This window comes from Biomphalaria glabrata, chromosome 13, assembly GCF_947242115.1.
Source record: "Biomphalaria glabrata chromosome 13, xgBioGlab47.1, whole genome shotgun sequence".
Classification (NCBI taxonomy): Eukaryota; Metazoa; Mollusca; class Gastropoda; family Planorbidae; genus Biomphalaria; species Biomphalaria glabrata.
The window spans coordinates 20,872,379-20,899,645 of record NC_074723.1 but is presented as its reverse complement, the minus strand read 5'-3'; the positions used below and the strand labels follow the sequence as shown (position 1 = coordinate 20,899,645).

General features: G+C 38.7%; 1 protein-coding gene across 1 annotated transcript in view; it reads left to right on the top strand.

Annotated features, from left to right (window-relative positions):
- LOC106069441 (protein Wnt-4-like) overlaps positions 1–27,267 on the top strand; it is a 100,372-nt gene that overhangs the window by 72,912 nt on the left and 193 nt on the right. Inside the window, exon 5 of the mRNA XM_056008754.1 lies at positions 24,554–27,267. This exon is cut by the window's right edge and continues 193 nt beyond it. Within this exon, the coding sequence (XP_055864729.1) occupies positions 24,554–25,012 (459 nt within the window). The 3' untranslated portion in view covers positions 25,013–27,267. The remainder of the gene's footprint in view (positions 1–24,553) is intronic.

Sequence of the window (27,267 nt, the reverse complement as noted above, 5' to 3'; positions counted from 1 at the left end):
GAAAATACGATGCGGAAAGTAGAAACTAATAGAAAGTCATATTGGCCGATTTTCAATAAAGATATTTAAGTCAAAGTCCGTAGCCATTAAATTCCAAGGTACTAGAGGGCTTTGGACGCAAACTTTTTACCTTTTGTATCTTTTATCGTCCCTCCCCCCCCCCTTAAAGCCCCTCTCCATTAACGCTCTTAGCGCACCCCCCTCCAAGCCATCTCTAAATTTGAACCTCCAAGTGATATCATCAAGGCTACTGCCAGGTCTTCCCCGTCCTTTCTATAAACCTGATAGGGGTAATTTTCTCACGTCGAACGCCAGCGGCGAGCCGTGTTTCTTCCATTCCTAGCGGGGGCGTCCAACTCGCGGATCACAGAGATAATACTTCAACCGCGCCGCGGAGTGCCGTGACCGTGCCGGGGTCTAAAAAAAATCCACCTCCCACTTACCCCCTCCCCTCTCTTTATCGTTTCCTACATTTTTGTTATATTTCGAACACAAAAAAATTTATGACTTACAATTGACAGAAAATGGAGGGCTGACTCTGGGTCTAGAAATGTAGACGAAATAGCTTCCAATTTTGAGGCGTGAATAGAATTGAGAGGAAAAGAATTTGAGAATGTTTTTTTTTTTGTTTTTTTTTTGTGTGTCCTAGGAATTTGTTTCTGTTTTGTTTTTAAATCGAATGTAAAGAGTTCTTAATAAGGAAGAATTTTTTTTCTCAACCCAGACATTTGTTTTTGTACATACGAACTTTTTCAATTATCGATTGAATTTTATTGTAGGGATTCTAGGTCAAGGTTAAATGAAGACTTCTTTGAGAGTCGAAGGTCAATATTAGTGTTTATTGGTGAAATGCTTGGCTACCAAGTAGAAGGCTCTAAGAGGTAAAAGCTGGAAATTGTAAACGTTTGCCGTAAGCTCACCTATCTGTAATATATACAATAACTTTGCTAAATTAAGTAATAATGGTTGGACTTTGTGATGACTACGAAACACTATCGGTCACTATAAACCACAACGAACTTGACATTTAAGTAAAGTTCCCCTTTAGACCATGCGGTCTATAGGGCAAATGTTTAAGGTCATGTAAGGTCATCTGTTTCTTTGGCCAACGGTTGTCGAGCAGGGTTTCAATTGGCCAGCACAACGACCAACCGCTTTTACATCACCCCAACTAAAGTCAGGTACCCATTAAAGTTGGGTGGACCCAGGGGCGCCCTAAAAAACCCGAAATTCAAAATCCCAGTCTTCACTGAGATTCGAAACCAGGACCCCAGGTTTGGATGCTAAGCACTTAACCACTCAGTCACCGCGCCCCCTAACTTGACATTAACTTTTTATAATTCCAGGCTATCACATCTTCCAAGTGTTGTAATAAATGTTTGTTTGTGAAAATGTTTGAAGGCTATCACATCTCCCAAGTGTTGTAATAAATGTTTGTTTGTGAAAATGTTTGAAGGCTATCACATCTTCCAAGTGTTGTAATAAATGTTTGTTTGTTAAAATGTTTGAAGGCTATCACATCTCCCAAGTGTTGTAATAAATGTTTGTTTGTTCAAATGTTTGAAGGCTATCACATCTTCCAAGTGTTGTAATAAATGTTTGTTTGTGAAAATGTTTGAAGGCTATCACATCTTCCAAGTGTTGTAATAAATGTTTGTTTGTGAAAATGTTTGAAGGCTATCACATCTTCCAAGTGTTGTAATAAATGTTTGTTTGTTCAAATGTTTGAAGGCTATCACATCTTCCAAGTGTTGTAATAAATGTTTGTTTGTGAAAATATTTGAAGGCTATCACATCTTCCAAGTGTTGTAATAAATGTTTGTTTGTGAAAATGTTTGAAGGCTATCACATCTTCCAAGTGTTGTAATAAATGTTTGTTTGTGAAAATATTTGAAGGCTATCACATCTTCCAAGTGTTGTAATAAATGTTTGTTTGTGAAAATGTTTGAAGGCTATCACATCTTCCAAGTGTTGTAATAAATGTTTGTTTGTGAAAATGTTTGAAGGCTATCACATCTTCCAAGTGTTGTAATAAATGTTTGTTTGTTCAAATGTTTGAAGGCTATCACATCTTCCAAGTGTTGTAATAAATGTTTGTTTGTGAAAATGTTTGAAGGCTATCACATCTCCCAAGTGTTGTAATAAATGTTTGTTTGTTCAAATGTTTGACGTGTTTCGTAGTTCCTTCAGACTTGAAGGTCATTTACTTCCTTATCAAAACCTGCCGCAGGATGAGGGGGGGTGGCAGCGGGCAGGGTATGAACCCGGGACCATCGAAACGACCCAACGACAGTCCAGCGCTTACACCACACGATCAGGCAACCAGTGTTATTAGTTATTTGCAGAACCTTGCATTCTGCATTAGATCGTGTAATGGAGTGAATTCCGCAACGTCACGTGACGCGCTGTTATTTTGTAATCTTTTCTTAATCTCTATTTTTACTGTGTGAACGTATCATTTTAAATACTAAAATGAATTTATAAATAAGCGACTTGATGTAAAACTCACGAGAGAGGGCCAAAAAAAAAAATAGTTAAGTTTTCACACACAGTTTCCATCATTACTAGACTTTGCAAATTGAGTGTACACATACATTTGCCTTGATTGATTAAAGCAACACGTCCTCGTAACAAAAATAAATATGCTTTAATCATTTATGGAAAAACACCAATCTTTTTTTTTTAAGTAAAAATAAAATCAACAAAAATCATATGCCTAAGAAAAACATAGAAAAATACTTTTAAAAAAAAGACAATACCTCCTTTATATAACTTACAGAGCGATTATTTTTCTCCTAATAAATAATTATCCTAGCCTTGGAACTGAGATGCTACAGAAAGATCTTAGGCATCACATGCAAAGACCGTATCACAAACGAAGAGATTAGAGACAGGATTAGTACAATACAGCAATTGGACCCAACGATGACCTGCTAATGTCACAAACGCAAAATCAAACTTTATTGCCATTTTACAAGGTCCTCAGGGCTTGCAAAGACCTTCCTTCAGAGAACAGTACCAGGAAAAAGAAGAGGCAGACAGAGAAAGCGATGGGAAGACAACATAAAAAATTAAGCTAAAGCGGACGTAGTGACTAAATATACCGCCAAAACAAAAGCGGACTTAGTGACTAAATGACTTTCTCGAATCTTCAACTGAAGAAACTTTTGTGTTAAACGCTGGAATGTACACGTCTGTCAGACTTAACAGGTCATCACGAGTTATCTCGACCTGTCCGCTTCAGGTGCCTCTCAAAAATCGAGATCACGTCACGCAAAAAACTTTTTTTTTTAAGTCCGATTTCTACTCCCCCCCCCCCCTTTCCCCAAACTCTCCGACGGCGGAGTTGATGACAGGGCAAATAAACTTGTCTCTTAACTTCAAGCTGGAGCATCGACACGTCTCAAGTCTAAAAACCTGAAGCCGATGTGTCTAGTTGTTTAGCTACGTGATTGGCCAGGCTCAAGCACGCTTCTCACCTTCTGATTACAGGTTGTCATTTTTTTTAAAAAAACATTTCCTGGAAAAGCAGGTGGAAAAAAATATTTATCACAGTTTTGTTTAAAAAAACAACAACACGACAACTGATGAGCTTGTACGCTAGGGATGGTCATGTCAAAAGAAAAGGTGACCCCTATCAGACATTGCGGTCCATGGGGCTGAAAATGTACGGTTTTCAGTTTTTATGGCCGATGGTTAACGAGGATGTCATGTGACCGGCACAACGACCAACCTCTGTTACTGTACCCAACAAATGCGTGTATAGGATCATTAGATTGTTCATTGTCTCGTCTTGCAGAAACACACAAATACCTTCACCCATCCCACCGGTATCAAATGAACGAGGTCCTTGACATTGGGATAATTCTGACAGTCATTGTCTTAAGCAACTGTCGAAGCAGACACCTGGTGAGCAAGACGTGCGCTAAAAATCTTAATTTTCGCCCCCCCCCCCCTTTCCCATTTTCTTCCAACATCACATAGAAATATAGGCTAATAAATGCACCCTGGCAGAACCTGCGACGCCGCTGACCCCAAACTGTAACGGCACTGCCGTTCCTTTGGATACATCAGCTGCGTGAAGATGGGAGAACTGATATGTGGGCGACATTGTTCCGACCACAGCTAATGCCCAGGCATTAGCTTCGCGACTGAGGGAGGCCATAGATAATAATAATATAATACAAATAACCTTAGAGTGTATTACCTAACTAAAATATCTACAATATTTTTTGCCCCCCCCCCCTTTATAGTGGCGCCCGGGGCATCAAGCCCTCATTGCCCACTCCTCATTACGCCTCTGTGTCGAAGCCTAAAAATCTTCGTGATTGTTTTAAAGTTCATGCATTGTATGCCAGTTGACCATTGTCCAATGTCAATCTAAGTCATTAGCTGGGAAAATGTGTCCAGGAATGTCTCCCTGTTATCTGGATGCGGGATTGAGGCTAGGGTTCAAATCGCTAATGAGTCTAACGGACGTTGAAGGTGAACCCAATAGAGAGTTGAGTTGAGGTGTTTATTGAATTTCAGAGTTTAACAAGTATTGCGAGAATGAACTTAAGTTTAGCATAGATTTTTTTTTTAAATGTGGTTTATTCAGATTATACTTTCACTTACAATAACAGACAAGACTAACAGGTTAACGCATCCACATCCAGAGTATATGATACTGTTTAACTATCAAAGTTATTGAGAAATTGTATACAAATAATTGTCATTATTTTCAGTTTTGGATTTGTACGTAAATTAGTTCAAGTGGAGTGAGCCAAAATAGAATCAATACCGTTTTTTTATTTGGTCTCCATAATTTGCATATTTCACGTGTTTTAGCAAAATTATTATTTCCTCGATGATGCAAAATTTGTAATTGGAAAATGTATGATATAGAATAGATCTAGTAGAGTCTTCACCAAGTGCAGAGGCACTTTGTATAAACTACAATTTATTGTTTTTTGTTGTTTTTTTTAAGGAAGACATAGGGTTGGTTAGCTTTTATGGGAGTTCTGATTTCGGCTTATTTCCAAAGCCCATTCGTTCACGTCAGTCCTCCAGAATATAGTTATACAAGTTTCGGACTTGGCAGAAGGTAATTGGGGGTGGGGGAGCGTAACTAATTTTTTTTTCCTTGCAGTAATTTCGGTCGTTTTTCAGAAACGAAGCTCATTACCTCCAAGTCCAAACTCGAGCAGGACGATAGGACACAGCAAGGAGGGGGGGGGGTAGGCTTCGAACTGGGGACCATCGTGATAATGGATCAGGCAGCCATCTATGGTTATTTCAATAACGCCAGCTAGGCATGTTGAGTACCAATAACGGGTGAGGTTATTCGGCACCTTCGACACGGAGGTCACGGGTTACTCTTTCTATTAGGTATGAAAAGATCGAGCAGAGATGAGGGCATGCTGGGAATGTACTATTTTGACGATCTTTTTTTTCCCCTCCTAAACACCCTTATCCTTCCCCAACCTGCATCAGTTGTTTTTTTATATGACATTGCGGTCCTCAGAAAAAAAAAAGCGGACAAACAAAAATTTCGCTTGTAGATAGGAGACCTGGAGGACATTAATTGTCAAAACAAGGCCGGCGCTAACATTGTCAATGACTCAGACATTGAGACAGCGCAGGAGATAAGCGTGACCATAAACGCTATAGTTAATCTGGATAAACTGGACAATGATAACTCTGTGCTGTCCTGGGATTACATTCGTCAGTTCATTGGGCCCCCACAAAGAAACTTTTTGTCTTTCCGAAATATGACTGAAACATTTTTGGGAGGAATTTTCGCTGCTGGGTGATCCTCCTCACATTCTCACACGAGGGAGAGGGGGGTGGCTGAGGGAGGGGGCGTTTACTTAGGGGGGGGGTAACAGAAGTTATAGTATGGAATGGTGACTAGGGGGAGGGGAGAGTAAATGGGGAGTGTGCTGAGACGAAGTTCTGAAGGGTTAGTTGAAGATTGGCTTTAGTGGAAGTCTGCGTTGATCTTAGTTTTTGACTGAAGATAAAATGTCTGATTCGCATGAAGTGAATGACGGAGAAGTAGTTGTGAATGTAGGTCTCCTTCTATTGGTTTTTGGAAAGAGATTCCAAAACACATTTTTAGAGGTAAAAACAACAACAATAAAACAACCAAAAAAAAAAAAAAAATAGAAAAAAAAAATTACACCCTCCCAGCGGTCCAAATAAAATGGATTCAATCACGCAGAACCTTTGGGTTTGAGTTTTTCCGCCCGTCGTTGTAAGCCCGTTAAAAAAAATAAAATCTTAATTTGTTTTCATTATTAATATAGCTTTTTTTATAGGCATTAAATCGTTCGTATATATCTATTTCTTATACCATATTCTCTAGAGATACCCCCTCCCCCCGTAGATTTTCTTGAAAATTTTCTCACACACTATGAAATATTTGGTCCACACGTTGTCCGCCGAACATGCTCTTGATGAGACAGTTTTCAAATCCCAAATACGACAATCACAGTCAATATTCTAATTCTATATACTAGGACGAATTTCTATGCATCTAGAGAATCTAAGGGATTGCCTGAATCAGCCAAGAAAATTAATGACTTAACAGAGTTAAACGTGGACGACCAGGTTAACACACGGATACGAGTAGGACATAATTATCTTCGTTTTGATTATGAAGTAACGTCTGTAGTTTATAAGATAAGATGCGTCCATGTTCTAGAATGAATACGTTTACAGACTCTTGAATGGAAAGAACAAAGTTGTGGGTAAAGTTCACCCATTGTTAGGATAGGTTATCTAAACAAAGTCTTGGTGGAGTTATAGCTATTTCTGTGTGTGTATGCTTATCTGTACGAGTGTGTGTGTGTGTATGTGTGTGTTTGTGTAGCTGGCACAATGAAATCATGTATAGACCTTTATAACACTATCAAGAGATGGAGCAGAAATAAGTCTTTAGACCCACAGACGCCCTCTTGCCAAAAAATCCTCGCGCCGATTCTGACTTTTTTTTGTTTTGTTTTTTGTGTTTTTCCTTATTTGACCCTTCTTCAGTTCAGCCTGGAGGTGTGGAGCCTCCTTTTCTGCCGCCACCCACACTTTTAAACGCATACCTTAACTCACGAGCTCTTCGTCCTGTTTCATCCACCCCCCATCCAACTTTCTGACCCCCTGTCTTACCCCCCCCCCCCCCCCGATCTTACATTTACACACTGGAGGCTGTTTACAGCTAGGGAAAAGGCTCTCCCCTAGATACAAAGGCGTAGCCAGTAAGTTTAGAGGATACAGTTACTGAGAAGAGGACTCCAAATAAACAAAGTGTATTTTCATTCACTTCATCAAGTTTCATTCTCTTTTTTTCTCCCTTCTCTTCTGCTTTGAAGTATAAAATTTGCACTGGAAAATTCAAATTGTTCGTTTGATTGGTTAGCCTGCTATACAACTTCATGCTTTTTGTCCCCAAATTAGATCGCAATTGTGAAATTATTAAAGTGTGATAGTGTAATATAATGTCAGATAGTGTCATATAATGTCAGATAGTGTCAGATATTGCCTGATAATGTCAAATAGTTTCGGAGAACTCAGCAGAAAGAAACTTCTATCGTAAATTTTCATAACACATTCAAAAATTCCATTTCTAACTGACTCAACTACCATCCCTCAAGTGACTAGCTACTGTACGTCAAATGACTTTCCTATCATAACATTTCATGATTGAAATACATAGGACATTTTGTGTGCCTTTATTTAAGGAACATTTGTGAGTTTAATTTAATAAGTCATCCATCCAACTAACTTACTCATATAGTCAATGTATAGATCTTCTTTGCCTATCTTCTTAAGTATAATCTAGCTCGCCAACATAGTTACAGATGAACGAACCCCAGCCACGAACTCAATTCCTTATTAACCAATTAGTCTACCACTACTAACATCTACGTATACTTGACGTTTAACAATGATACCTATGGTAGGTCCTACACATTGTGCAATCAATAAGGCATCATTAACACTTTGGCGCATCTAGTGACTAACGAATACGTAACATTTTTTTTTTTACTTTTTCTTCATATATCCCCTCCACCCCTCTCTCTCTACTTCTAGTATTCCTCCAGAATATATTTCTAAGTTGTATATATAGATGTCGTATTATGCCTCAAGCTGCAACCACTCGCTGTTGTAAAGTACTCACCATACAACCTGTTTACCTCTACCTCCTTCCACTTACAGCGTCTCCCCCCCCCCCCCTTCATTCTCGCACCGCCATGTTTACAGTGGAACACCTTCCCCCCTTATGAAAGCTCACCCTCCTTCATCGCAGTGCTCACCTTTTGCGTGACGCTTCCCGGGTGATATCCCCCTTGTGTCTCTACGTCGCCCGGGGCAACGATACCGGATATGACCACCATATTGAATATTTTGGCCGTGGCCCGAGGATGCGAGTAACAAGGATATCAACGATGTCTTGGAATCGGCTAGGGTGGCATTCTCCCTCTTTTGCTTTTTTTCCCCCTCTTTGACTTGTGTGTAGGGCACCGGTGTTTTCGGCTGCAAAGATTTACTAAACAAAAAATACACGAGGAAGTAATAGTAACACGTGTGTACGACATGGCACATAGCTATTGGTCTAATCTGCCCATAGGTTGTGACGTTGCAGGTCAGTGTTCAGGCCTTCTATAAAGTTGGCCATATCATTATCTGCCCCATAGATTGCAAGGTCTGAAAGGGAAACTTTTTACAAAGCTTATATTAACTCACTCTGTCTGTCTGTATGTCTGTCTGACCAAAAATTTGTACACATTATTTCTCCGACACCCAATGTCGGATCAAGTTGAAATTTTGCACAATTATTTATTTTACCTGACAACACAAGAGTCAATAAAAAAAACCCGATTGTTTAATTAACTATTGGTAATAAATTACTTTGTTTGTTATCTCAATAAAGGGGAAGAAATAGTAGTTGACTGAAGTGGTGGTGTAAGCTGAATTATTCCCCTTTATATTAGGCTGCCGTCCCAGGCTTAGTGAACACAAACATGAAATAGACTCTTTCGCTAGCAGAGTGGTTATTGCGTTAGCTTGAGAAACCTGAGAAGGCTTGAGCCATGAGTTCGAATTCAGGTCGTTCCTTTTTTTTTTTTTTAAATTTATTTTTATAAATGCTTTTTTTTATTGTTAGTCTAGATCTATTACAAACTTAATTACACGACTGATCCTAACTAATTGATTCAAATAAGCTTAATATAAGCTTTTTTTTCTTTTAAGTATTTAATGTTTTTCTTGTTATACTTTTGACTATTGCGTCTAACCTGAATCTCTTCAGTGACTTGCGGTAACATGTACTCTGGTCACCATCTTCACATAGTTAGAACCGCTCGCTTCCCTTTCCACTAAATGTTCACGTCAGTCCGGATTATGGGGAAGATCTCAGAATCAATACATTTTTTTTGAAGGGGAGGGGGGGGGGGGCACGAAGTCATTTTGCCAACGAAATATTTTCCTTTCCATGAGACATCTTGTTTGGATACTAAATCATCAGCACACAATACTTGTGGACTGATCGGGGCGACTGATAGGGTAACACGACACCAACGTGGGGGACAGGAAGGTAAGGGGGTTCAGTTTAAATCCCTGCCACCCTCCTTCCTTATTCTCTTGCCCTCCTCTCCCCCCCCCCATTCCCATCAGTCTATCGCATGACATGAGGTCAGACAAGGAAAAGAGTTCCATCCAGCATCAATGCAGACACGATCACGTATTTGGACACTAGCATATAGACACTGGCTTATCAAGGGAGGTTATGATATAGACACTGGCTTATCAAGGGAGGTTATGATATAGACACTGGCTTATCAAGGGAGGTTATGATATAGACTCTGGCTTATCAAGGGAGGTTATGATATAGACACTGGCTTATCAAGGGAGGTTATGATATAGACACTGGCTTATCAAGGGAGGTTATGATATAGACACTGGCTTATCAAGGGAGGTTATGATATAGACACTGGCTTATCAAGGGAGGTTATGATATAGACACTGGCTTATCAAGGGAGGTTATGATATAGACACTGGCTTATCAAGGGAGGTTATGATATAGACACTGGCTTATCAAGGGAGGTTATGTCCAATCCACTCCCCCCCCCCCCCAACCAACAGGAGAATTTTTTTTTAAAAAGGTTTTGACTTGGACGCCCCAGCATTTCCCAAATCAGTGAAATATAATTATTGGCAGCTATTTTATCTTTGACGAGTAGCTATAAATATGTTAGAATACAGAGATTGTTGATAAGCTATTACGTTTTTGAAAGGTATATGTGGACACTTGTTAGCACTGTAAGGATCCGAACTCTTCCGGTTGTAGCACAAAGGGTAATAACACAGACAATTTATTGCTAGCTTGCTCCATGACAAGGGCGCAACTAAGGACGTTATTGAAAAACAATGGACCTCATTCACCAATCGTAAACAAACATTTTGCCACGTGGTTCTCTATATCTTCTATATAAATAACGCAATCCATAGTGGCTGTCACGTGATATGTAATTTTCATTGTTTTATCATTATTATCACGTGGCTAACTGTTGTTTGTTTACGATAGGTGAATGAGGTCCATTGGGCAACTAACTAGAGACAATGAAGAGAGATGAAGATCAACTGCTACTCCTGGGATTTTAGTTGGCCACAGCGATCATTCCATTTAGTGTCCTTGACCTTGTGCCTTTTCTTTTCTTACGTTTCCTTTAGGTTCACTTCTATCCACCCCATTTCTTCATGTCACTTTCCTTTCTTTTACTATGTTTCTGCATTTTATTGCTTCAAGACTGCAGACTAGAACACTGCAACAATAAACACATTAAAAAACAAGACACTACCTGCTTTACACAACTTACAGAGTGATTACTTTTCTCTTAATAACTAATGAATGTTAGAGTTACAAAAAATGTTTAACAAATTTATTCCACCCTATTCCACACCCCATCTCTAAACCCCCGGAGAAAGAATCCTGGTAAAGCGAATGTAAAGATTCCAATGATAGTCCTTTAAATTTAGTCTTAGAAAACGATGCGAAAAAATGTTCATGAAGATTAATTTATCAAACTCTTGAATGAATGCGGAAATACCCGAAGACGTTTAATTACGTTTACGATAAATATTTCCTAGATCTAGGGGCGGACTGGCTATATGGGCATTCGGGCAAACGCCCTATAGGCCGGTGCCCAAATAGGCCGGTAGGACCACGGTAATCCTCTTCTTTTTTCACGTCTGTATTTTATAAGATAAGGGCCGCATGGATGCCACTATGGCACGCATTAAATTGTTAAAGGTTAGAAAAGGGGCTTTTTGAGTGACGAATTAAAAAAAAACTTGTACAAACTCTACTCGGGCCTATTCATTTAATCTAACACATTTTCCGAAGTAATTTAATAGCCTACATCCGTAGAGGGTGAAACTAGTAGGCTTCATTCTTTTAGGGCCAACACACTTTCACCTGCCTAGATTTCTAGCCAATACTAAATGTATTTAAAGGAGTTAAATTTTAAGGAGCTCACATCAACCCCCCTCATTTCTTGGCTTCCAATGTCTAGCCCACTTACACGGGGCACACCGAGAGACAGGTATTGAGACCCACTATTTTATGGAATGTCGTTGGGCTTCCCCTGCAGACGTGAGACAAACAGTGAATATACAATGTGAACAATTTACAATCACAATGGCACGCCAGACGTCAAAACTGCCATATTTAGTTCTCGTTTATTATTGAATGGTTAGAGAAGAGAGGGAGAGAGAGAGAGAGAGAGAATACGTTTAGGGCGTTGGACGACAGTGGTGGCGTGAAGCGGGGCGCAGTTGTATGAAAGATGGTGGTAAAGGAAAGACAACGGTCTGTGCGCCACCTCCTGTTGCCGGGCTATTGTCTGCTTTATTAATGACTAGAAAATAACCCCTACCTGTAATGATAATATTTGATTACACCGGCGCACGATGACAACTGAAACACGTAGCTAACCTCTCTGGCGCACTGTTCACCCAGACCCCTCAAAGAGGCACCCCCCTTCTTCCCCACGGGAAATAGGTTAAGTTGACCAAAAGAATAGGTTTGGGTCTTGGCGAAAAAAACACAAACGGCGTTTGACAGTTGCGATGATAGGGGACATAATTTATGACTATATTGTTGCTCCTGTTTCTCTCCCATTCCCTCTAAAATTCTCGATCCCCCCCCCCCTCAAATCCCTTGATATTAAGATTTCTCAGTGATCAGCCAACAAAAGAAAATGTGCACTTAGGATGAGGTGAAGTAAGGAAATATCGTAAGGAAAAAACAACTTTCTGTACTTTCAAATATAAATATGACTCTGTACTATAACTACCTTTGTGTCACATTGTATCAAAACATTACAAATATATCCCTGATGTTACGTCAATCTTTACATTGGCTTTTGAGCCATTACTGTTTGTGAGACTGTTTCTTGTCCTGTACAATAATTGTAGAATGCTTTTCGAACTTTAAGCTGTAAATTCGATGCTTTAAACCCCAGACCTATATATAAATATATTATATCTAGACTGGAAAACGGAAAACACTTCTTATCCACTATTAATGAATTCACAGACCTATATATATAGATTGTCATGTACGTAACGCTTTTTCAAGCTGTAAGGGAAGTCGCCCTGAATCTAGGGAAATCGATCTTTTCTGTCTTAGAAAAGTAATGAACTATGGTTTTCAAAGTTTAGAAATAATGCTATACCATTTTCTCTGATTTTAATTACAATGGACTATTAATCACATAACTATACATTCACGCAAATCTATGAAATAAAGCCGTTTCCTGTTAGTTAATCTTTCGAAAATGCCAGATTGAAATAATTCACGTCTGTTGATTTTTATCAACTTATGTACATTTAAATAGATTGATTACCTATTTTAGATTATGTATCTAAAAATTGCAAAATAATAATTGTGAGACTAGAGTGCTCTAATTTGCGATGTTCAATTACCAGATCTAGATCTAAACCTAAACATTAAATTATTTGTTACATAGGTAGAGAGTTAAAAACTTTACTTCTTGCGTGCACATTACAAAACAACGCCTTGTTTCAGCTTTTAAAAAAAATTTCACGATATTTTTGTAGTGTTCAAAGATCTCCATGTCCAGTCTAGATATAATATATCTGTCTGTGCTTTATACTATTTCTACGAAATCCCAAATACATACATATATATTATATTGTCTATGGAAGGAATCATAAACCATTATGTTTTTAAATTTATTTCATTGAAAATATAAAGAGAATACATTATATATATATATATATATATATATATATATATATATATATATATATATATATATATATATATATATATATATATATATATATATATATATATATATATATATATATATATATGAAACGCAATAAAACAGAAATACTATATAACTTAAATTGCAATCACTTGACCCCCCCCCCCCTCTCAGATAAAATCTTTTAATTTCACTTTCTAGATTTCTAGAATCAGCACAAATAAGATTACGTATCAACTGTCGAAGCCTGGAAAGGGCCAGCAACACTACAAAGGGTAACCACCACATAAGCACACACACACACACATACACATACACAGTCATCGCTTGTGTAGCTTGATTGGTTAAAGTAACACAAAGATGCTAGGGAAATGTTTTTATAAGATGTCCCCCTAGCGAGAATCATCGAAATGTCTATCGTGAGACGTGAGGCTGAGTAGATAAATCGCTTGGCTACATAAACCATAACTTTATATTTAGGTTAAGTTCGACTCCCAATGCTGACCAGGAATTTCTTTTGATTAGAATTGGTCTCTAGCTGTGTTTGCTAAGGCAGCATGGAAAGTGGAAACCTTGATAAATAATCCCCCCACCCCCGCATGATTTAGCACGAAAAATATAATTTTAAGTAATTTATATATGCAAGTTGCAATTATATTTATGACACAGTGTTTCAGAATATAATATAGTACTAGGAGTTCACTAAACAAAGTAATTGTGTAGTTATAACTGCTGTAATGACATAGCGGTGCTATCTTATAGATTTGACATTTTTTGTTCAGTCTCTCAATGAGGTTACACATCATCAAGCCCGCTAAGCAAAGTCCTGTTTTACACTCATAAATCAACAAGTGGCAAATTAAATGAATTGTGTAGTACGTCAGCTGTCATGGGGCAATAACCCATGTTGCTACTTACTTTTATAAACTACTACACCTGAAAATAGATTACGTCCCTGGATTCAAGGGGGGAGTTTTACAGGTGGTCTGGTTTATGCGAAACTTTACTGATGTTAGCTCCACCGCCCCCCCCCCCCCCCCAGTCCTGTTTCGCGTGAGAAGGGAATATAAAACAAAGAAGTCTTATTTTATAGTTCGGTGATAGCGTTGGCTTTGAACGTTGGGATCGAACTGTTTGCTGTTCTTCGGTTGGATTGCACTCATTATTTTACCGTTGAACGCCATTGAGTCCCAGCCTTTTAGACTAATTGAAGTTTAATTTGTGCAGTAATGACACGTTTTGATTGTTCAATGTATAATTTCAGTCTCCCAGCCCCCCCCCCCCCCTCCCGAAGAGCTTTCCAGAGCCAGAAACTATGCTTGAAGCCACTACGCATACAATTGTTATGTATTAAATATCAGTTAGTTTTGTTAGTGTAACAAGCGTAAAATAAACTTTATTTCTTATGACATTTACAATGAAAATGTTCCTTTCAGTTGAGTATATTTTATTAAAAAAAACAAAGCAAATATAAGATGATAGCAAATGATAAGTATAGGATTCCTATATGACCGTCTGGTGACCGTCGTATACTTTCAACCATAATATCTGTTCAGTTAGATTATAACTGGATGCTCATTTTACCATAACTTTGTGATCGTTTAACCCACAGCTTTATATGAGTTGAACCATAACTATAATATCATTTCAAACATTACTTTCTATTGACTTGCATAATAATCTTAAGATAACTTTAAACCCTAACCTTATATTCAGTTACATCAGAACTTGAGGGACGGCGCCTGGACGTTCACAGATTGCTGCGAAAGCTTTTTTACATCCCTGCACTCTCGCACTCTCTTACGCACTCCCGCGGGAGCCTTGTTTCGCTTGCCTATTTGGCCTAGTCGTCCCCTCCTACGACCGTTTCAACCGGGCGCCACGATGAGGCAGGGCACCAAACCCAGGCGTTTGGTCACACCTGAATCATATGTCCTTATGGCTCAAGATTTTCCGAATCCCTTTTATAAACAATGTGTCTAGTAAAAGGCTTTTATCCGTGGCCATTGGCTCTTCACCAACCCCTCTGTCTGGAGTCCCGCGTTATCCTTGGTGATCATGTAATCACATCCGGTAAGTCGTAGGACACGGTCCCTAGAGCCAACGACACGGGTTCCCCCAACCCGTGCGAGGCCGGAGGCCGATCCACGTAGGGGACCTCCATATGCCTATACTGTGACACCGCACCCGTGGGGGGACCATCACCACCCGTATGGTACCCGTTGAAGAACGAAGTGGTGGGGGTTTGGACAGGTTAGCAAGCCCTTTTTACATCCCCACCACGTGCAATGCACATTCGCTAGAGCATAGCTGTGGTAACTCGCTTGGAGCTGTGTTCACTCCCGTTCTTAGCCTATCCCCTTCACCGGATGGACGTTTCCATGGAGGTGCCACGCTGAGGCGACGGGAGCTGGAATTCCTCCGTTTGGTCACACCAGACTTTCAACAAAATTATCGAACACAATCATTCCAAGAGAAAGGTTCAATCATAGAGTTCTCTGTATTCAGCGTGTTTATGAAAGAAAATCGTTAAGAAAGAGTTCTTGTTAATCAAGTAATGAAACAGTGGTACTGCAAAGAGTTGAGGACTACTGCAGTGCATCTCTCCCCATCTCCTCTAGTAAATAGCTAGGTTGGGTCTCAGTGTCACTGTGTCACCTTTCGATGGTAGAGACTATACGAAAACAAAATGATAACATCCCAGGCCTAACAACAACAGTTGTGATGACTGGCCTAACAACAACAGTTGTGATGACTGGCCTAACAACAACAGTTGTGATGACTGGCCTAACAACAACAGTTGTGATGACTGGCCTAACAACAACAGTTGTGATGACTGACCTAACAACAACAGTTGTGATGACTGACCTAACAACAACAGTTGTGATGACTGGCCTAACAACAACAGTTGTGATGACTGGCCTAACAACAACAGTTGTGATGACTGTCTTTACATTCAGGGAAATATTTGACTTCTCCCTTTGAGTTCTCCGTCAGTTCACATGTTGTGGTTTAGACGTTCAAAAAAAGTCACTTAATGATGTTTGGAGGTCCGAAGGCAGGAGATTTGAACTAAGATTCAACCATCGCTGTGAAAAAACAGCAAATAATGATGGACATTTGAAGTGTACAAATTAGTGGTTAAATAATAATTTACTGATAGACACAAGAATAAATAGAGAGAGAAAGAAAAGGTTTACCGTTTATTTGTCTATTTCTTCTATCTCTTCCCCATCTATCTTTAGTCTATTCTCTCTCTCTCTCTCTTTTTTTTGTTCATCTAACTTTTTATCATTCTCCCCTTTTCTATTTTTATCTCTTTTTGTGAGTATCTTGCTCTCTATCTCTCTATCTCATCGTTTTACTCTTGCTGTCTTTCTTGCTCTTTCTCTTTTTTTTTCTCTTCTCTCTCTCTCTCTCTCTCTCTCTCTCTCTCCCTCCTCTTTTATGTCTCTTTTTTACAGACTTTTAATTCTATCTATCCACTTTCTTTTTTTTTCCCAGCTCACTCCTCACTCAGACTTGCACTCACTCGCCAAGTGACTAATTAAGCCACGTGAAACCAATATTCACGTGGGTCTTAAGCCAAACCCTCAGAAATAAAAACGGCCCAATCCTTGACACTTTTACAACCGAACGGCGCGTGCAAGAGCCACGCGAATGGTCGCGAGAACTCGTTTCTGTAAAGTTATCGACCTTCCTCGACTCTCCACAGCTCATCAATGGATTAGGGGGGAGATGCTCGTGCGCACCCACGCGCACACATTCAATAGAAAACCTTGTCGCAGATCAGGGGCGCTGCACGACTTCTAATATATATGAAGGCAATAATAAGAGGGAGGGGGAGAATATTGTGTTAGGGTTAGGGGGGCGCATTTACCTAGGGAAATTAGAGATCTCCAAGAAACTAGAAAGACAAAAAAAAAGGGGTGTGTGGGGGGGTGTTTAATATAAAAATTATTGCAATATTTAGAAATGATGATACATTATTAAGACTATTACTAAGACTAAGACTACTAAGACTGCTTTATTGATCCTTACGGAAATTTGTTGTGATTACAAGAGAGAGAGAGAGAGAGAAAAAGAGAGAAAGAGAGAGAGAGAGAAGAGGGGGGCGCTGCAAAATATTATATGCATTAATTGCGCATTTTCTTCACTTCGAAAGGAGAAATTTAACTTTTTACAGCTGCCTCTGTCTGGTACAACTTTTGAATACGTGATTTTTCCCACACCCATTCTGGGATCAAACTTGAGACAATTATTTATTGTCCCTGACAAAACACGAATCAATTAAAAAAAAAAAGGTTAACCAATTAATTAGTGCTAACTATTTAATTTTGTTTGTTTTATATACAAAAGGGAAGATATATATTCCATTATTGATATATATATATATATATATATATATATATATATATATATATATATATATATATATATATATATATATATATATATATGCTGTTTACTTAACTAGGATTCCTTTAAAAACTATTTGGATATTTTGATGGTTTAAGCACCAAATTTGTTTATTCGACTATGGCTTTAGAAAATATTGAAAGATTGGCGAATCCAACTCTTCTCCTTGGCCAGTCTATGTATTTCAAATAACATGCTCAAGTTATTTCTACTTCTATTTTGTTGGTTCTGAACTGGACGACATAAGACTCAGTCCTCCACTTCAAGACTTTAGTGTTTATAAAATGATTCTCTTTGTCGTAGCGACTTTGTCGGGGGAAGTAAAAACACACATTCTGACTTGATCTCATGTAGTGCAAGTTTATTTTGTCTATCTTCTCAACTCTAGAAAGAGGCTGGGTTAATTAAATACCTTTTAAGTATTAAGTCTACAGTTTTGATAGTGAACTGAAAACATACGTTGATGTGAGTGCGGAATCTTTTCTTAATTTGTCTCTATAGACGCACGTACTTATCAATGCTAATCATCAATCTACATTCTATTAAGATAGTGCTGACTTTCTTCTGTGTTATCGAGTTTATCAGTTTCTCTTGTTTCTAATAGGTTTTGTGTGTGTGTGTGCTTGTCTCTCTGTCTTTTTAAAGTTCACTCTCTCTATTTCTCCCACCTCTTTCAGTTCTCTTTACCAAATCTCTCTTTATCAAATCTCTCTTTACAAAATCTCTGTCTCCTCACTCTCCTATCACTTTCCCTTCTCTCTCTCTCTCTCTCTCTCTCTCTCTCTCTCTCTCTCTCTCTCTTACATCAATCAATCTTTCAGTTTGTCACTTTTGACTAATTCTCTGTTTCTTACTTTTTATTTCTTTTTTTTTCTCCTGTTTTGTTTTTATGTTTCTTTCTTTCTCTTTCCTTTTATCTCTCCCTCTTTGTGTCTTACTTAATCTCTCTCTCTCTCTGTTTTCTTTCATTTTCTTTCTCTCTCTTTCTGTTTCTCTCTCTCTCTTTCTGTTTCTCTCAGTTTCTCAATTTCTTTGTCTTTTTCTTTCTTTTTTTTTCTCTCTCTCTCATTTTCTAAATCAGATTTTCTAATGCTAGCTTTTTCTTTCTTCTTTCACTCTTTTCGTTTCTTTCAATCTCAAATCTCTTTATTTTTCTCTCTCACTCTCTTTCTGTATCCATGTTCTGTGTGTATTTTTCACACGTACCTTAATCTATCCTCTCTCTTTGCCTCCCTCTCCCCCTCCTAAGACTCCTCTCTTCCCGCTGACTCAGCTAACCTCGAAATCAAATTGGAAGTTATTAAGTATGGCACGGTAGAGTGATTTCTAATGGAAGTGGAGATTTAACGGCCCTCAGATCGTCTACTAGTTTGAGTACCTTGATGGAGTGGTCTGTGCTACTGATACTATCGCCAGTTGTCAATACATCGGGTCTACGTGTTATTCAAGCTTTGGTTTAGTTTTTAGTTTTATTCGACAAGTGTTTCCCAAAATACTCTTTTCAAAAGCAATACAACATTAACTTACTCTCAAGAATACTTGGGCTGTTCTCGTGTTTAGTGTAGCAGGAATAAAACAAGGAATTAACAAATGAACTGAAACCGTTTTTAAAAGAGTTTAGCGCCCCCCCCCTTTTTTTTTCAGCATGATATTGAAGCATTCTAACTAATCCCACGAGCGCCGCAAAGATCTGAGACACATTAATGCCAATTTTGTATCAAGAGCGGCGCTAATTTCTTTGAACTATACGTATATCCACTTACCAACATAGACAATTATCTTTATTCAAAATGTACAACATATTGTTATGGAAAATGGATTTTGGGACAAGAAATAAAACACGATATTTTAAACTGATTTACGACATAGCCGCCATTACCCGGTTTAATTCGTCAAGAAAACAAATAAACGAGTCCAGTTCATATAGGAATTTGAAAAGAAAACTTCGATTCTAAATTTGTGCAAGTGTTATTGACAAGGATCGATACATTCATATTTTTAACCAAACCAGTTTTGCAGAAATCTGTCGAAAAAGAAAAAAGCTGTCATGATAGTCACAGTGTTGGTGTAATTTTATATTTTTTAAACATTCTTATAGTCTCATTTGCCATTCGAAAACGTATGCTTTAAATCTGCAACCAGGTGTTTTGTCCGATTAAATCGGTGTCCAATCCAGTCCACATTAACATTTCTTGGGTTGTGGTGGAGCGGGGGGGGGGAAGGCTTGGTGAACATGATAATAAAAGGAAAAAAAACAACAGTTTCTACGAGTTCGTTCATTAGTAAACTCTGTAGAGCCCACAGTTTGTTTCGACCTGAAGGGCTTAGAAGTTCTCTACAAGCGATTCTTCTTGTGGTTCTATTTCGTAACTTCTTAAGAATTGAGTCTAAGACTCTAGGTCTATGGAAGCTTGTCTGCCTGTCTGAAACTAACTTCTATCTTGGAAAGATCCAAGCGGAAGTTAATTATTACATCCCTATGCTCGTATCCCAAGACGCTTGGATAGAAGTGAGACCAAAGGCCGATCACACCGGGGAAACTCCCCCATATTCCTTTTTCTGTACCGCATCAGCCATGCAGCCGTCCACCATAAATTTGCTTTGTGTATAATCACGTTTGCTGCCACTTCCATCCCCGCCAATGCCATGGAATCGGTCCTTAGACACACTAACGGGGGTTCTGTTTGCTTCAATATTGGCATAATCGTCTCCTCCAAGGACTGTTTCCTCCCGAGCGCCACGTTTCGGCTGAGAAACGTTGCTCTGGTCGACACGCGTATCACATGCCACATCAGCGTTCAATAGCGTCGTGTGCGATGGAGCCGAGCCTCTTTGTCTTCACTATGGGCAAAAGTTTCGAAGGGTCGGATGTCAAAGCCAAGAAGTGATCCGCAGGTCGTGGTTTGTGCGTCAATGTTCTAAAATAAAAAGAATTTCTGTGTGTGTGTATGTTTGAAGTTTAAATTCTCATTTAAAAATGAAATGCATTGAGACATTTTGTCAAATAAATAAAAATTTAATAGTCACAGTATACTGTAATTTTTTGTCCACATTAGTCTGCGTTAAATGAAAATAACTCCAGAAACTACATGCTATTCCTCTGGTCACTACCAACCCGATACAGAAATAAAGTTGTGGCGGGAAGTAAGGGGGTGTCTGGGTAACCGCAGCGGATGGTACGAGAGAGTGGATGAACTAATCTCGTTTGGATTGAGATAGAGATCGTTTGATGACAGATAGCTGTCACGTGGTACATCTTCCTATCTTCAGCATCAGCGGAGCGCTAGTTTGGCGCCGAAATTCAGTGCCGGCTCTTGTCACTTGCAAAGCCTATCTTGATGTTCTTCCTTTTCTTTTTGCCCTTTTTATTTCACTGGTATAAATATTTCTCTTAAGTGTTTGATATACATGCGTAGTCAGGACAGACCAAAGGGAATGTTAGTCTAGTAAACAGACAGAAAATAATAACAAACGTATAGACAAAGCACAGATAGGAACAGAGACAGAGAGGAGGGTAGAGAGACTTAAACTATACATGTTATTATTATCTGTAGCTGGAGTTCCATTATGTTGGAAATCGCAAAGGGAGGGTGGGGGGAAACAGGGAGCTGGAGAACTTAATAAGAATATTTTAGAAACCATACCAGAGGCGGAGCCAGAATTTGGGTCAGGCACATTAATTAAAGTTCATGCCTATGTTTCTCGAAACAACATTGCTGTGGGTAATATCTTTTACTTGTTACATCTTGCTGAGAGGTGAAATCTTGCTGGCGTAACATCTTGCATGGGGATGTCCCCCTTGGGTTACATCTTGCAGGGGTAGTATCTTGCAGGCGTAGTGTCTTGTGGAATGTCTCTTTGGGGTAACATCTTGCAGGTGTAACATCTTGCAGGTGTAACATCTTGCAGGTGTAACATCTTGCAGGTGTAACATCTTACAGGTGTAACATCTTGCAGGCGAATGTGTCTTGCAGTGGAATGTCTTTCTGGGGTAACATCTTGGAGGGGTAATATCTTGCAGTAGAATGTCTCTTTGGGGTAACTTTTTGGAGGGGTAATATCTTGACGTGGAATGTCTCTCAGGGGTAACATCTTGCAGGGAGACATCTCATAGTGAAGTGCACTTGGTAAGACAAATGGTTTCTAGAAGTATGAAAAGCTTAAGTCACCGGAAAAAAAAATGTTGATCTGCAACATTAGACTCGTTATGGAGGTCCTAGGAAATAAAATATCCAGATATGATTCATGATGACGCCCAATGTTTAATATCCAGTCCACAACCTCCCCATTACATTAATTAATATAGACAGCAATTGTCGTGAAAAAAATCTAACCCCAATGGTCAAGTAATAGTTTGTTACTTTCATCGAGTTCTTTTACGATCAGCATCCTCTTTTTTCTCTATGTCTCTTTCCCTCTGTCTTTCTCTCTCTCTCTCTCTCTCTCTTTCTCTCTCTCTCTCTTTCTCTCTCTCTCTCTCTCTCTCTTCTCGCTAACACACACACACTTTCTTCGTTCGGCTGAATGGATATGGCAGCCTCCAATTCATTAGAATATAGAAACTATAAATCAAGGCGTTAATACAGCGTCGTCTCCCTTGGTGGGATGCAAATGAGGAAATAAAAATGTACCACTTTGGGGTGAAAGAGTATGGAGCCGCTAAATGACACAGACACCTCCCCCCCCCTCTTTTTTTTTTCCAGCCCTTTTTTTTTTTCTATTTTATTTCATGCTCCCATAACCTCGAGTGTGAATTGATTGAAAAGATTTTTTACGAGCGCCCTGCGGCAACGGGGAACTCCCCACGTCCGGCTCAAATATTGCCGCCGCCTAAATCATCCGATATTAAATATAGCTCCCTGACATAGTCCTGTTTTATGGTGACGAATGTGCGCGTGTGTCTACATGTTAGTAATTTGGAAATGTTGGATGTGTGTGTGTGTGTGAGTGTGTAGGGGTGTGTACGTGTGTGGTCCGGATGTTTAAAAGTCTGATGTTTTAAAAATATATTTAAAAGATTTAAGAAAAAAAAATAACTTTTTACTTTTTGACTATTCTTTACAAGTTACACCCTGCAGTGAGTAGCCCTTAATTTCTTTGCTTTGATCTGCCAACGCGTGTAATTGGGTTGATTGAGAGCGTCACTTAATTGCCTTTTATATTAATCACTTTGCAAGGTGTGTGCCTGTGTGTGCGTCATAATAACCGATCCCATTTTTAAAACCAAATTGAACTTGCTTGATGTCTTCCCACATCTGACAAACTCAAGTTTGTTAGTATTATTTTTTAAACTGCATTTAGGTATCTCGATTATTGCTTACGGTTTGTATTCCATTCTGACTGTAGTTGGACTACATCGTGGTCTCAGTAAAGACAGTCAGTGACTTGACCATAAGTGAGAACTAGTAAGACCGGCTCAACATGTATCCCATGTCTCCCTAAACGAAGTTTTAACATGTGAAATATAAAAAAAATAGCTTAAAAAAAAAAGCTTTTATAAGGGAAAGAACTTCACATTTACCCCCCTTTATCTCTCAGTACTGTAATATTAATTTCCCTTAATCGATTTGTTTATTTTTGTATTCATGTTAGGAACAATGACTAATTGTGCCTAGAATGAGAAGTGGGATAGATAACGTATACACAATTCGTAACTGATAGACAGATTTCTAAAATCAGGAAGCTTTGCAACAGAAGGGGGGTTCTTGAGGGTTTCAGCACGGGATCAAAACTTATGATTGGAAAGAACTAACTTGTGATTGATCTTTGTGCTTATACAAAGTACCCACCCCCATCCTAGTTTCTAAAGTCAAAAGTGAAGATGCGATCAGTTTGTAGTCTTCCTAAACTTATGTCGTTGTACTGTCGCTAAGCTGTTATCCTTTAGACACAAAAATAACAAATAAAACACCAATTCGAGGTCCATTGTAAACTCATAGGTTGATGGATCCAAACTGTAAGCATGACTAGACCGATGTGCATTGCTTTTTAGTTGTAGTACTTCAAATCAACTTGAACTAGCGTCTTGTTTAGACAAAACTCAATCTAACGTTTATTTCACTTCAAAGTAGATGTCTGTAGAAACACAAGTGTGTCCCCCTTTCTCTCCCCTTCTTCAACGTGAACACCTTTATTTATTCCCTTGAACTACGATAGTACCCCTTAGTAGTTTCATCAGATTCGCCTCAGCCTACACAACCAAATACATCCGCTCTACTTTCCACATGGTTACATCAGAAACACACACAATCACTCCATAACATCCGTTCAGCACAGAGGACCAGTGCAATCGAGCACTAAAAACAGTCCGGTCCTGTAAATGAGTTGGGTGGTATATACTATGTTGGCTAGTTGCTAGTCTAGTTGAGTGTAAATTTAATGTAGATGATGTTCGTAGTTCTAAATACCAATCTCCAACAGAACAAAACAGTTAAGAATGAAGTTACTCCTTTTAAATAAACAGCAGTTTATTCTAGAAAATGACACAGTCTACGTCGTCTGCAAGATCTATTTGGTGTCTCCCTGTCGTTCGTCCGTTAATCTTCTCTAACCTATTTCAGGTCTAACTTTTAAATGTACTCTCGCGTCACTATGAGAAAAAACCCAATTAAACCTAACTTCTACGCGTCTTACAATTGCGTCATTACAACTGTATGTATAACTGTTTCTGCGATCAGCATCATACAGAGAAGAACGATACAGAAACAAAAGGGAGTTTTGAGATAAAAAGAGAAAGCTTCAGTATATCATTAGACCATTAATCATTTGTTAGTAATGATAAACATTGCTTTTTATTTATTTATCCAATGAAGAGAAGCAAGATTTTATTTATTTTTGGTTCATTTTCTATTTGTTTGCAGGCCATTGAAGACAACATGAGGATCGAATGTAAATGTCACGGCGTGTCCGGGTCTTGCGAGATGAAAACTTGCTGGAAAGCCATGCCCATCTTCAGCACCGTCGGCACCATCCTGAAAGACAAGTTCGACGGGGCTACCGAGGTAAAGCCCCATGACTCCAGCGAGTTAGTGCCCCTGAACCCTCAGTTCAAGCCCCACACCGACCAGGACCTGGTCTACATGGAAGCATCGCCGGACTTTTGCGAGGCGGACCCGAAGACAGGCTCCCGGGGCACCCACGGCAGGTTCTGCAACAAGACCTCCAAGGCCATCGACGGCTGTGAGCTGATGTGCTGTGGGCGGGGCTTCACCACCAGACAGGTCAAGGTCATGGAAAGATGCAAGTGCAAATTTCATTGGTGCTGTAGTGTCAAGTGTAAAACGTGTGAAAGGACTATCGACGAACACATTTGCATATGAAAACAGACAAACAGCCTAAAAACAACAACAACAAAAGATCTCGTAAACAGATCTTTAAAAAAAATCTTCTCCTTGAGCCATAAAAGGCGATTTCAAATGGGATTTTTTTTAGACCAAATGTCTTGGACTTAAGGTGAGTGAGTCTGACCTGATACTGAAACAAGGGAGACAAAAGCATATTTACTTCTTGTAGACGATATGTACAAACATGTCTGAGGCATTATTTAAAAGGTGTCACTTGTATTTCATGACTGTGAAAAGGTACACCAAGTGAACAGCAGAAGATACTTTCAGAGATTTAACGCAATTTCTTTCCCTGACATAGTCACAGAAAATTTATAATTAAAACATTTTACGTATATTTACGTATATCCTGGACAAAACAAACTACACAAAATAGGGACAACTACCATAACGTGAAAGTGATTTTATATTACGAAAGTGAAAGGACACGTACATTACAGACCGGAACCGGAACTGGGTATATTCTGAACTATACTGCTGTGAATATTAATTGGTGTTTTGTTTATGTTTATGTTCTATGCGAAACTATTTAAGAACAAAATGCAAATGTATAAATCGAATCAACGTAAGGTGTTTTATAATCGTGTACATAATTTATACCTACTATTTGGTCTTTATGTAACACTTCAGATCTTTTTTTTTTTGGTCTATCACTGCAGGGTAACATGAAATGAAGATGTTAATTTCAATCTATGAAACTATTTATATGTATATCAAATACAAGCCTGTTACAATCTGTATATAGGTCATGTGACTTTGTACAGTTCATGTATACTGGTTCTTGAACTAGTCTAACGAGACGGAAGGGTTCGGATTGTAATGTAAAACTTTTGTACAAGTCTTGAGTCTCATTATTTATAGCTGTACTTCTTTTTTTTTGTATTATCAATGTTTTTGAAATAGAAGTATGTTTTAATTGCATTTATTAAAGCTGTTACCTACCTCCATTAGAAGCAAACACACACACACACACACATTTGTAAGTTATTATTTTCCTTATCCCTAGATTCCATAGATTCTCCTTAGGTGCTGGCACATTTATGAATCGGGAGATCCCTTTGTATCCCAATGTCTATCCCAATGTGTATACCCGTGCATATCCCTACACTCACCCTATGTCTATCCCTGTGCCTATACCAATGCCTATCCTCATGCAGCTCCCCTATCCTCGTGTTTATCCCCGTGTTTATCCCAGACCTATCTACGTGTTTATCTCCTCGCATCTATCATCGCGTCTATCCCAGTGTTTATCCCATGTCTATCCCATACCTATCCACTTTTTTTATCCAAGCCCTATCCACATTACTATCCCAGACCTATCCACGTGTTTATCCCCATGCCTATCCTCGCGTCTATCCCCATGTCTATCCCAGACCTATCTAAGTGATTATCCCCATGTCTATCCTCGCGTCTATCCCCATGTCTATCCCAGACCTATCTAAGTGATTATCCCCATGTCTATCCTCGCGTCTATCCCCATGTCTATCCCAGACCTATCTAAGTGATTATCCCCATGTCTATCCTCGCGTCTATCCCCATGTCTATCCCAGACCTATCTAAGTGATTATCCCCATCCCAATCCTCATGTCTATCCCTAAATACAAATATGTACAAATAGCAATCACCTAACTTTGTAGGTGTTCCAGACCCTTGTAGTCTGCCTATGAGTCTGATTCAGGGTCTACACACGTTAGTTGTGGTGTACTTTATACTTGTGTATCTCGTGTAAGTACTGAACAAGGACATGCAAACAACTTAGAGAGTATGTTTATCTTATGGTCATGTGATACAAATGAATTTTGTTTCGTACATTTTGTTGCTATGTCTACTTTTGTTTGTAAACATAGTTGTCACGTGATTTGAGACTTTGTTTAGACTTTGATACAAACAACAGAAAGTGTTTAAAATGATAACTTCTTAAGTTAATTTGTAGAAAATTGAAAATAATTTTATTTATTATAATTATTTCTTTAAAATAGCCTTTTAAATTATTGTTTTTAATTGAATCCTTTGTGAAGTTATTGAATGTATAAAAATACTATAGGTCTATATTTTTAAACGAAACAAAACGAAAATTGTCTTATGATAGATGAATGTGTGTATAACTTATAAAGTATTTTTGTGATCCAATTAAATAAGCTTCCGTTGGACACATTGCTTTTCTATTGGACAAATCTAGTTCAATTTACCATTCAGCAATAAAATTAGCACTTTAACTCTTTGAGTACCAC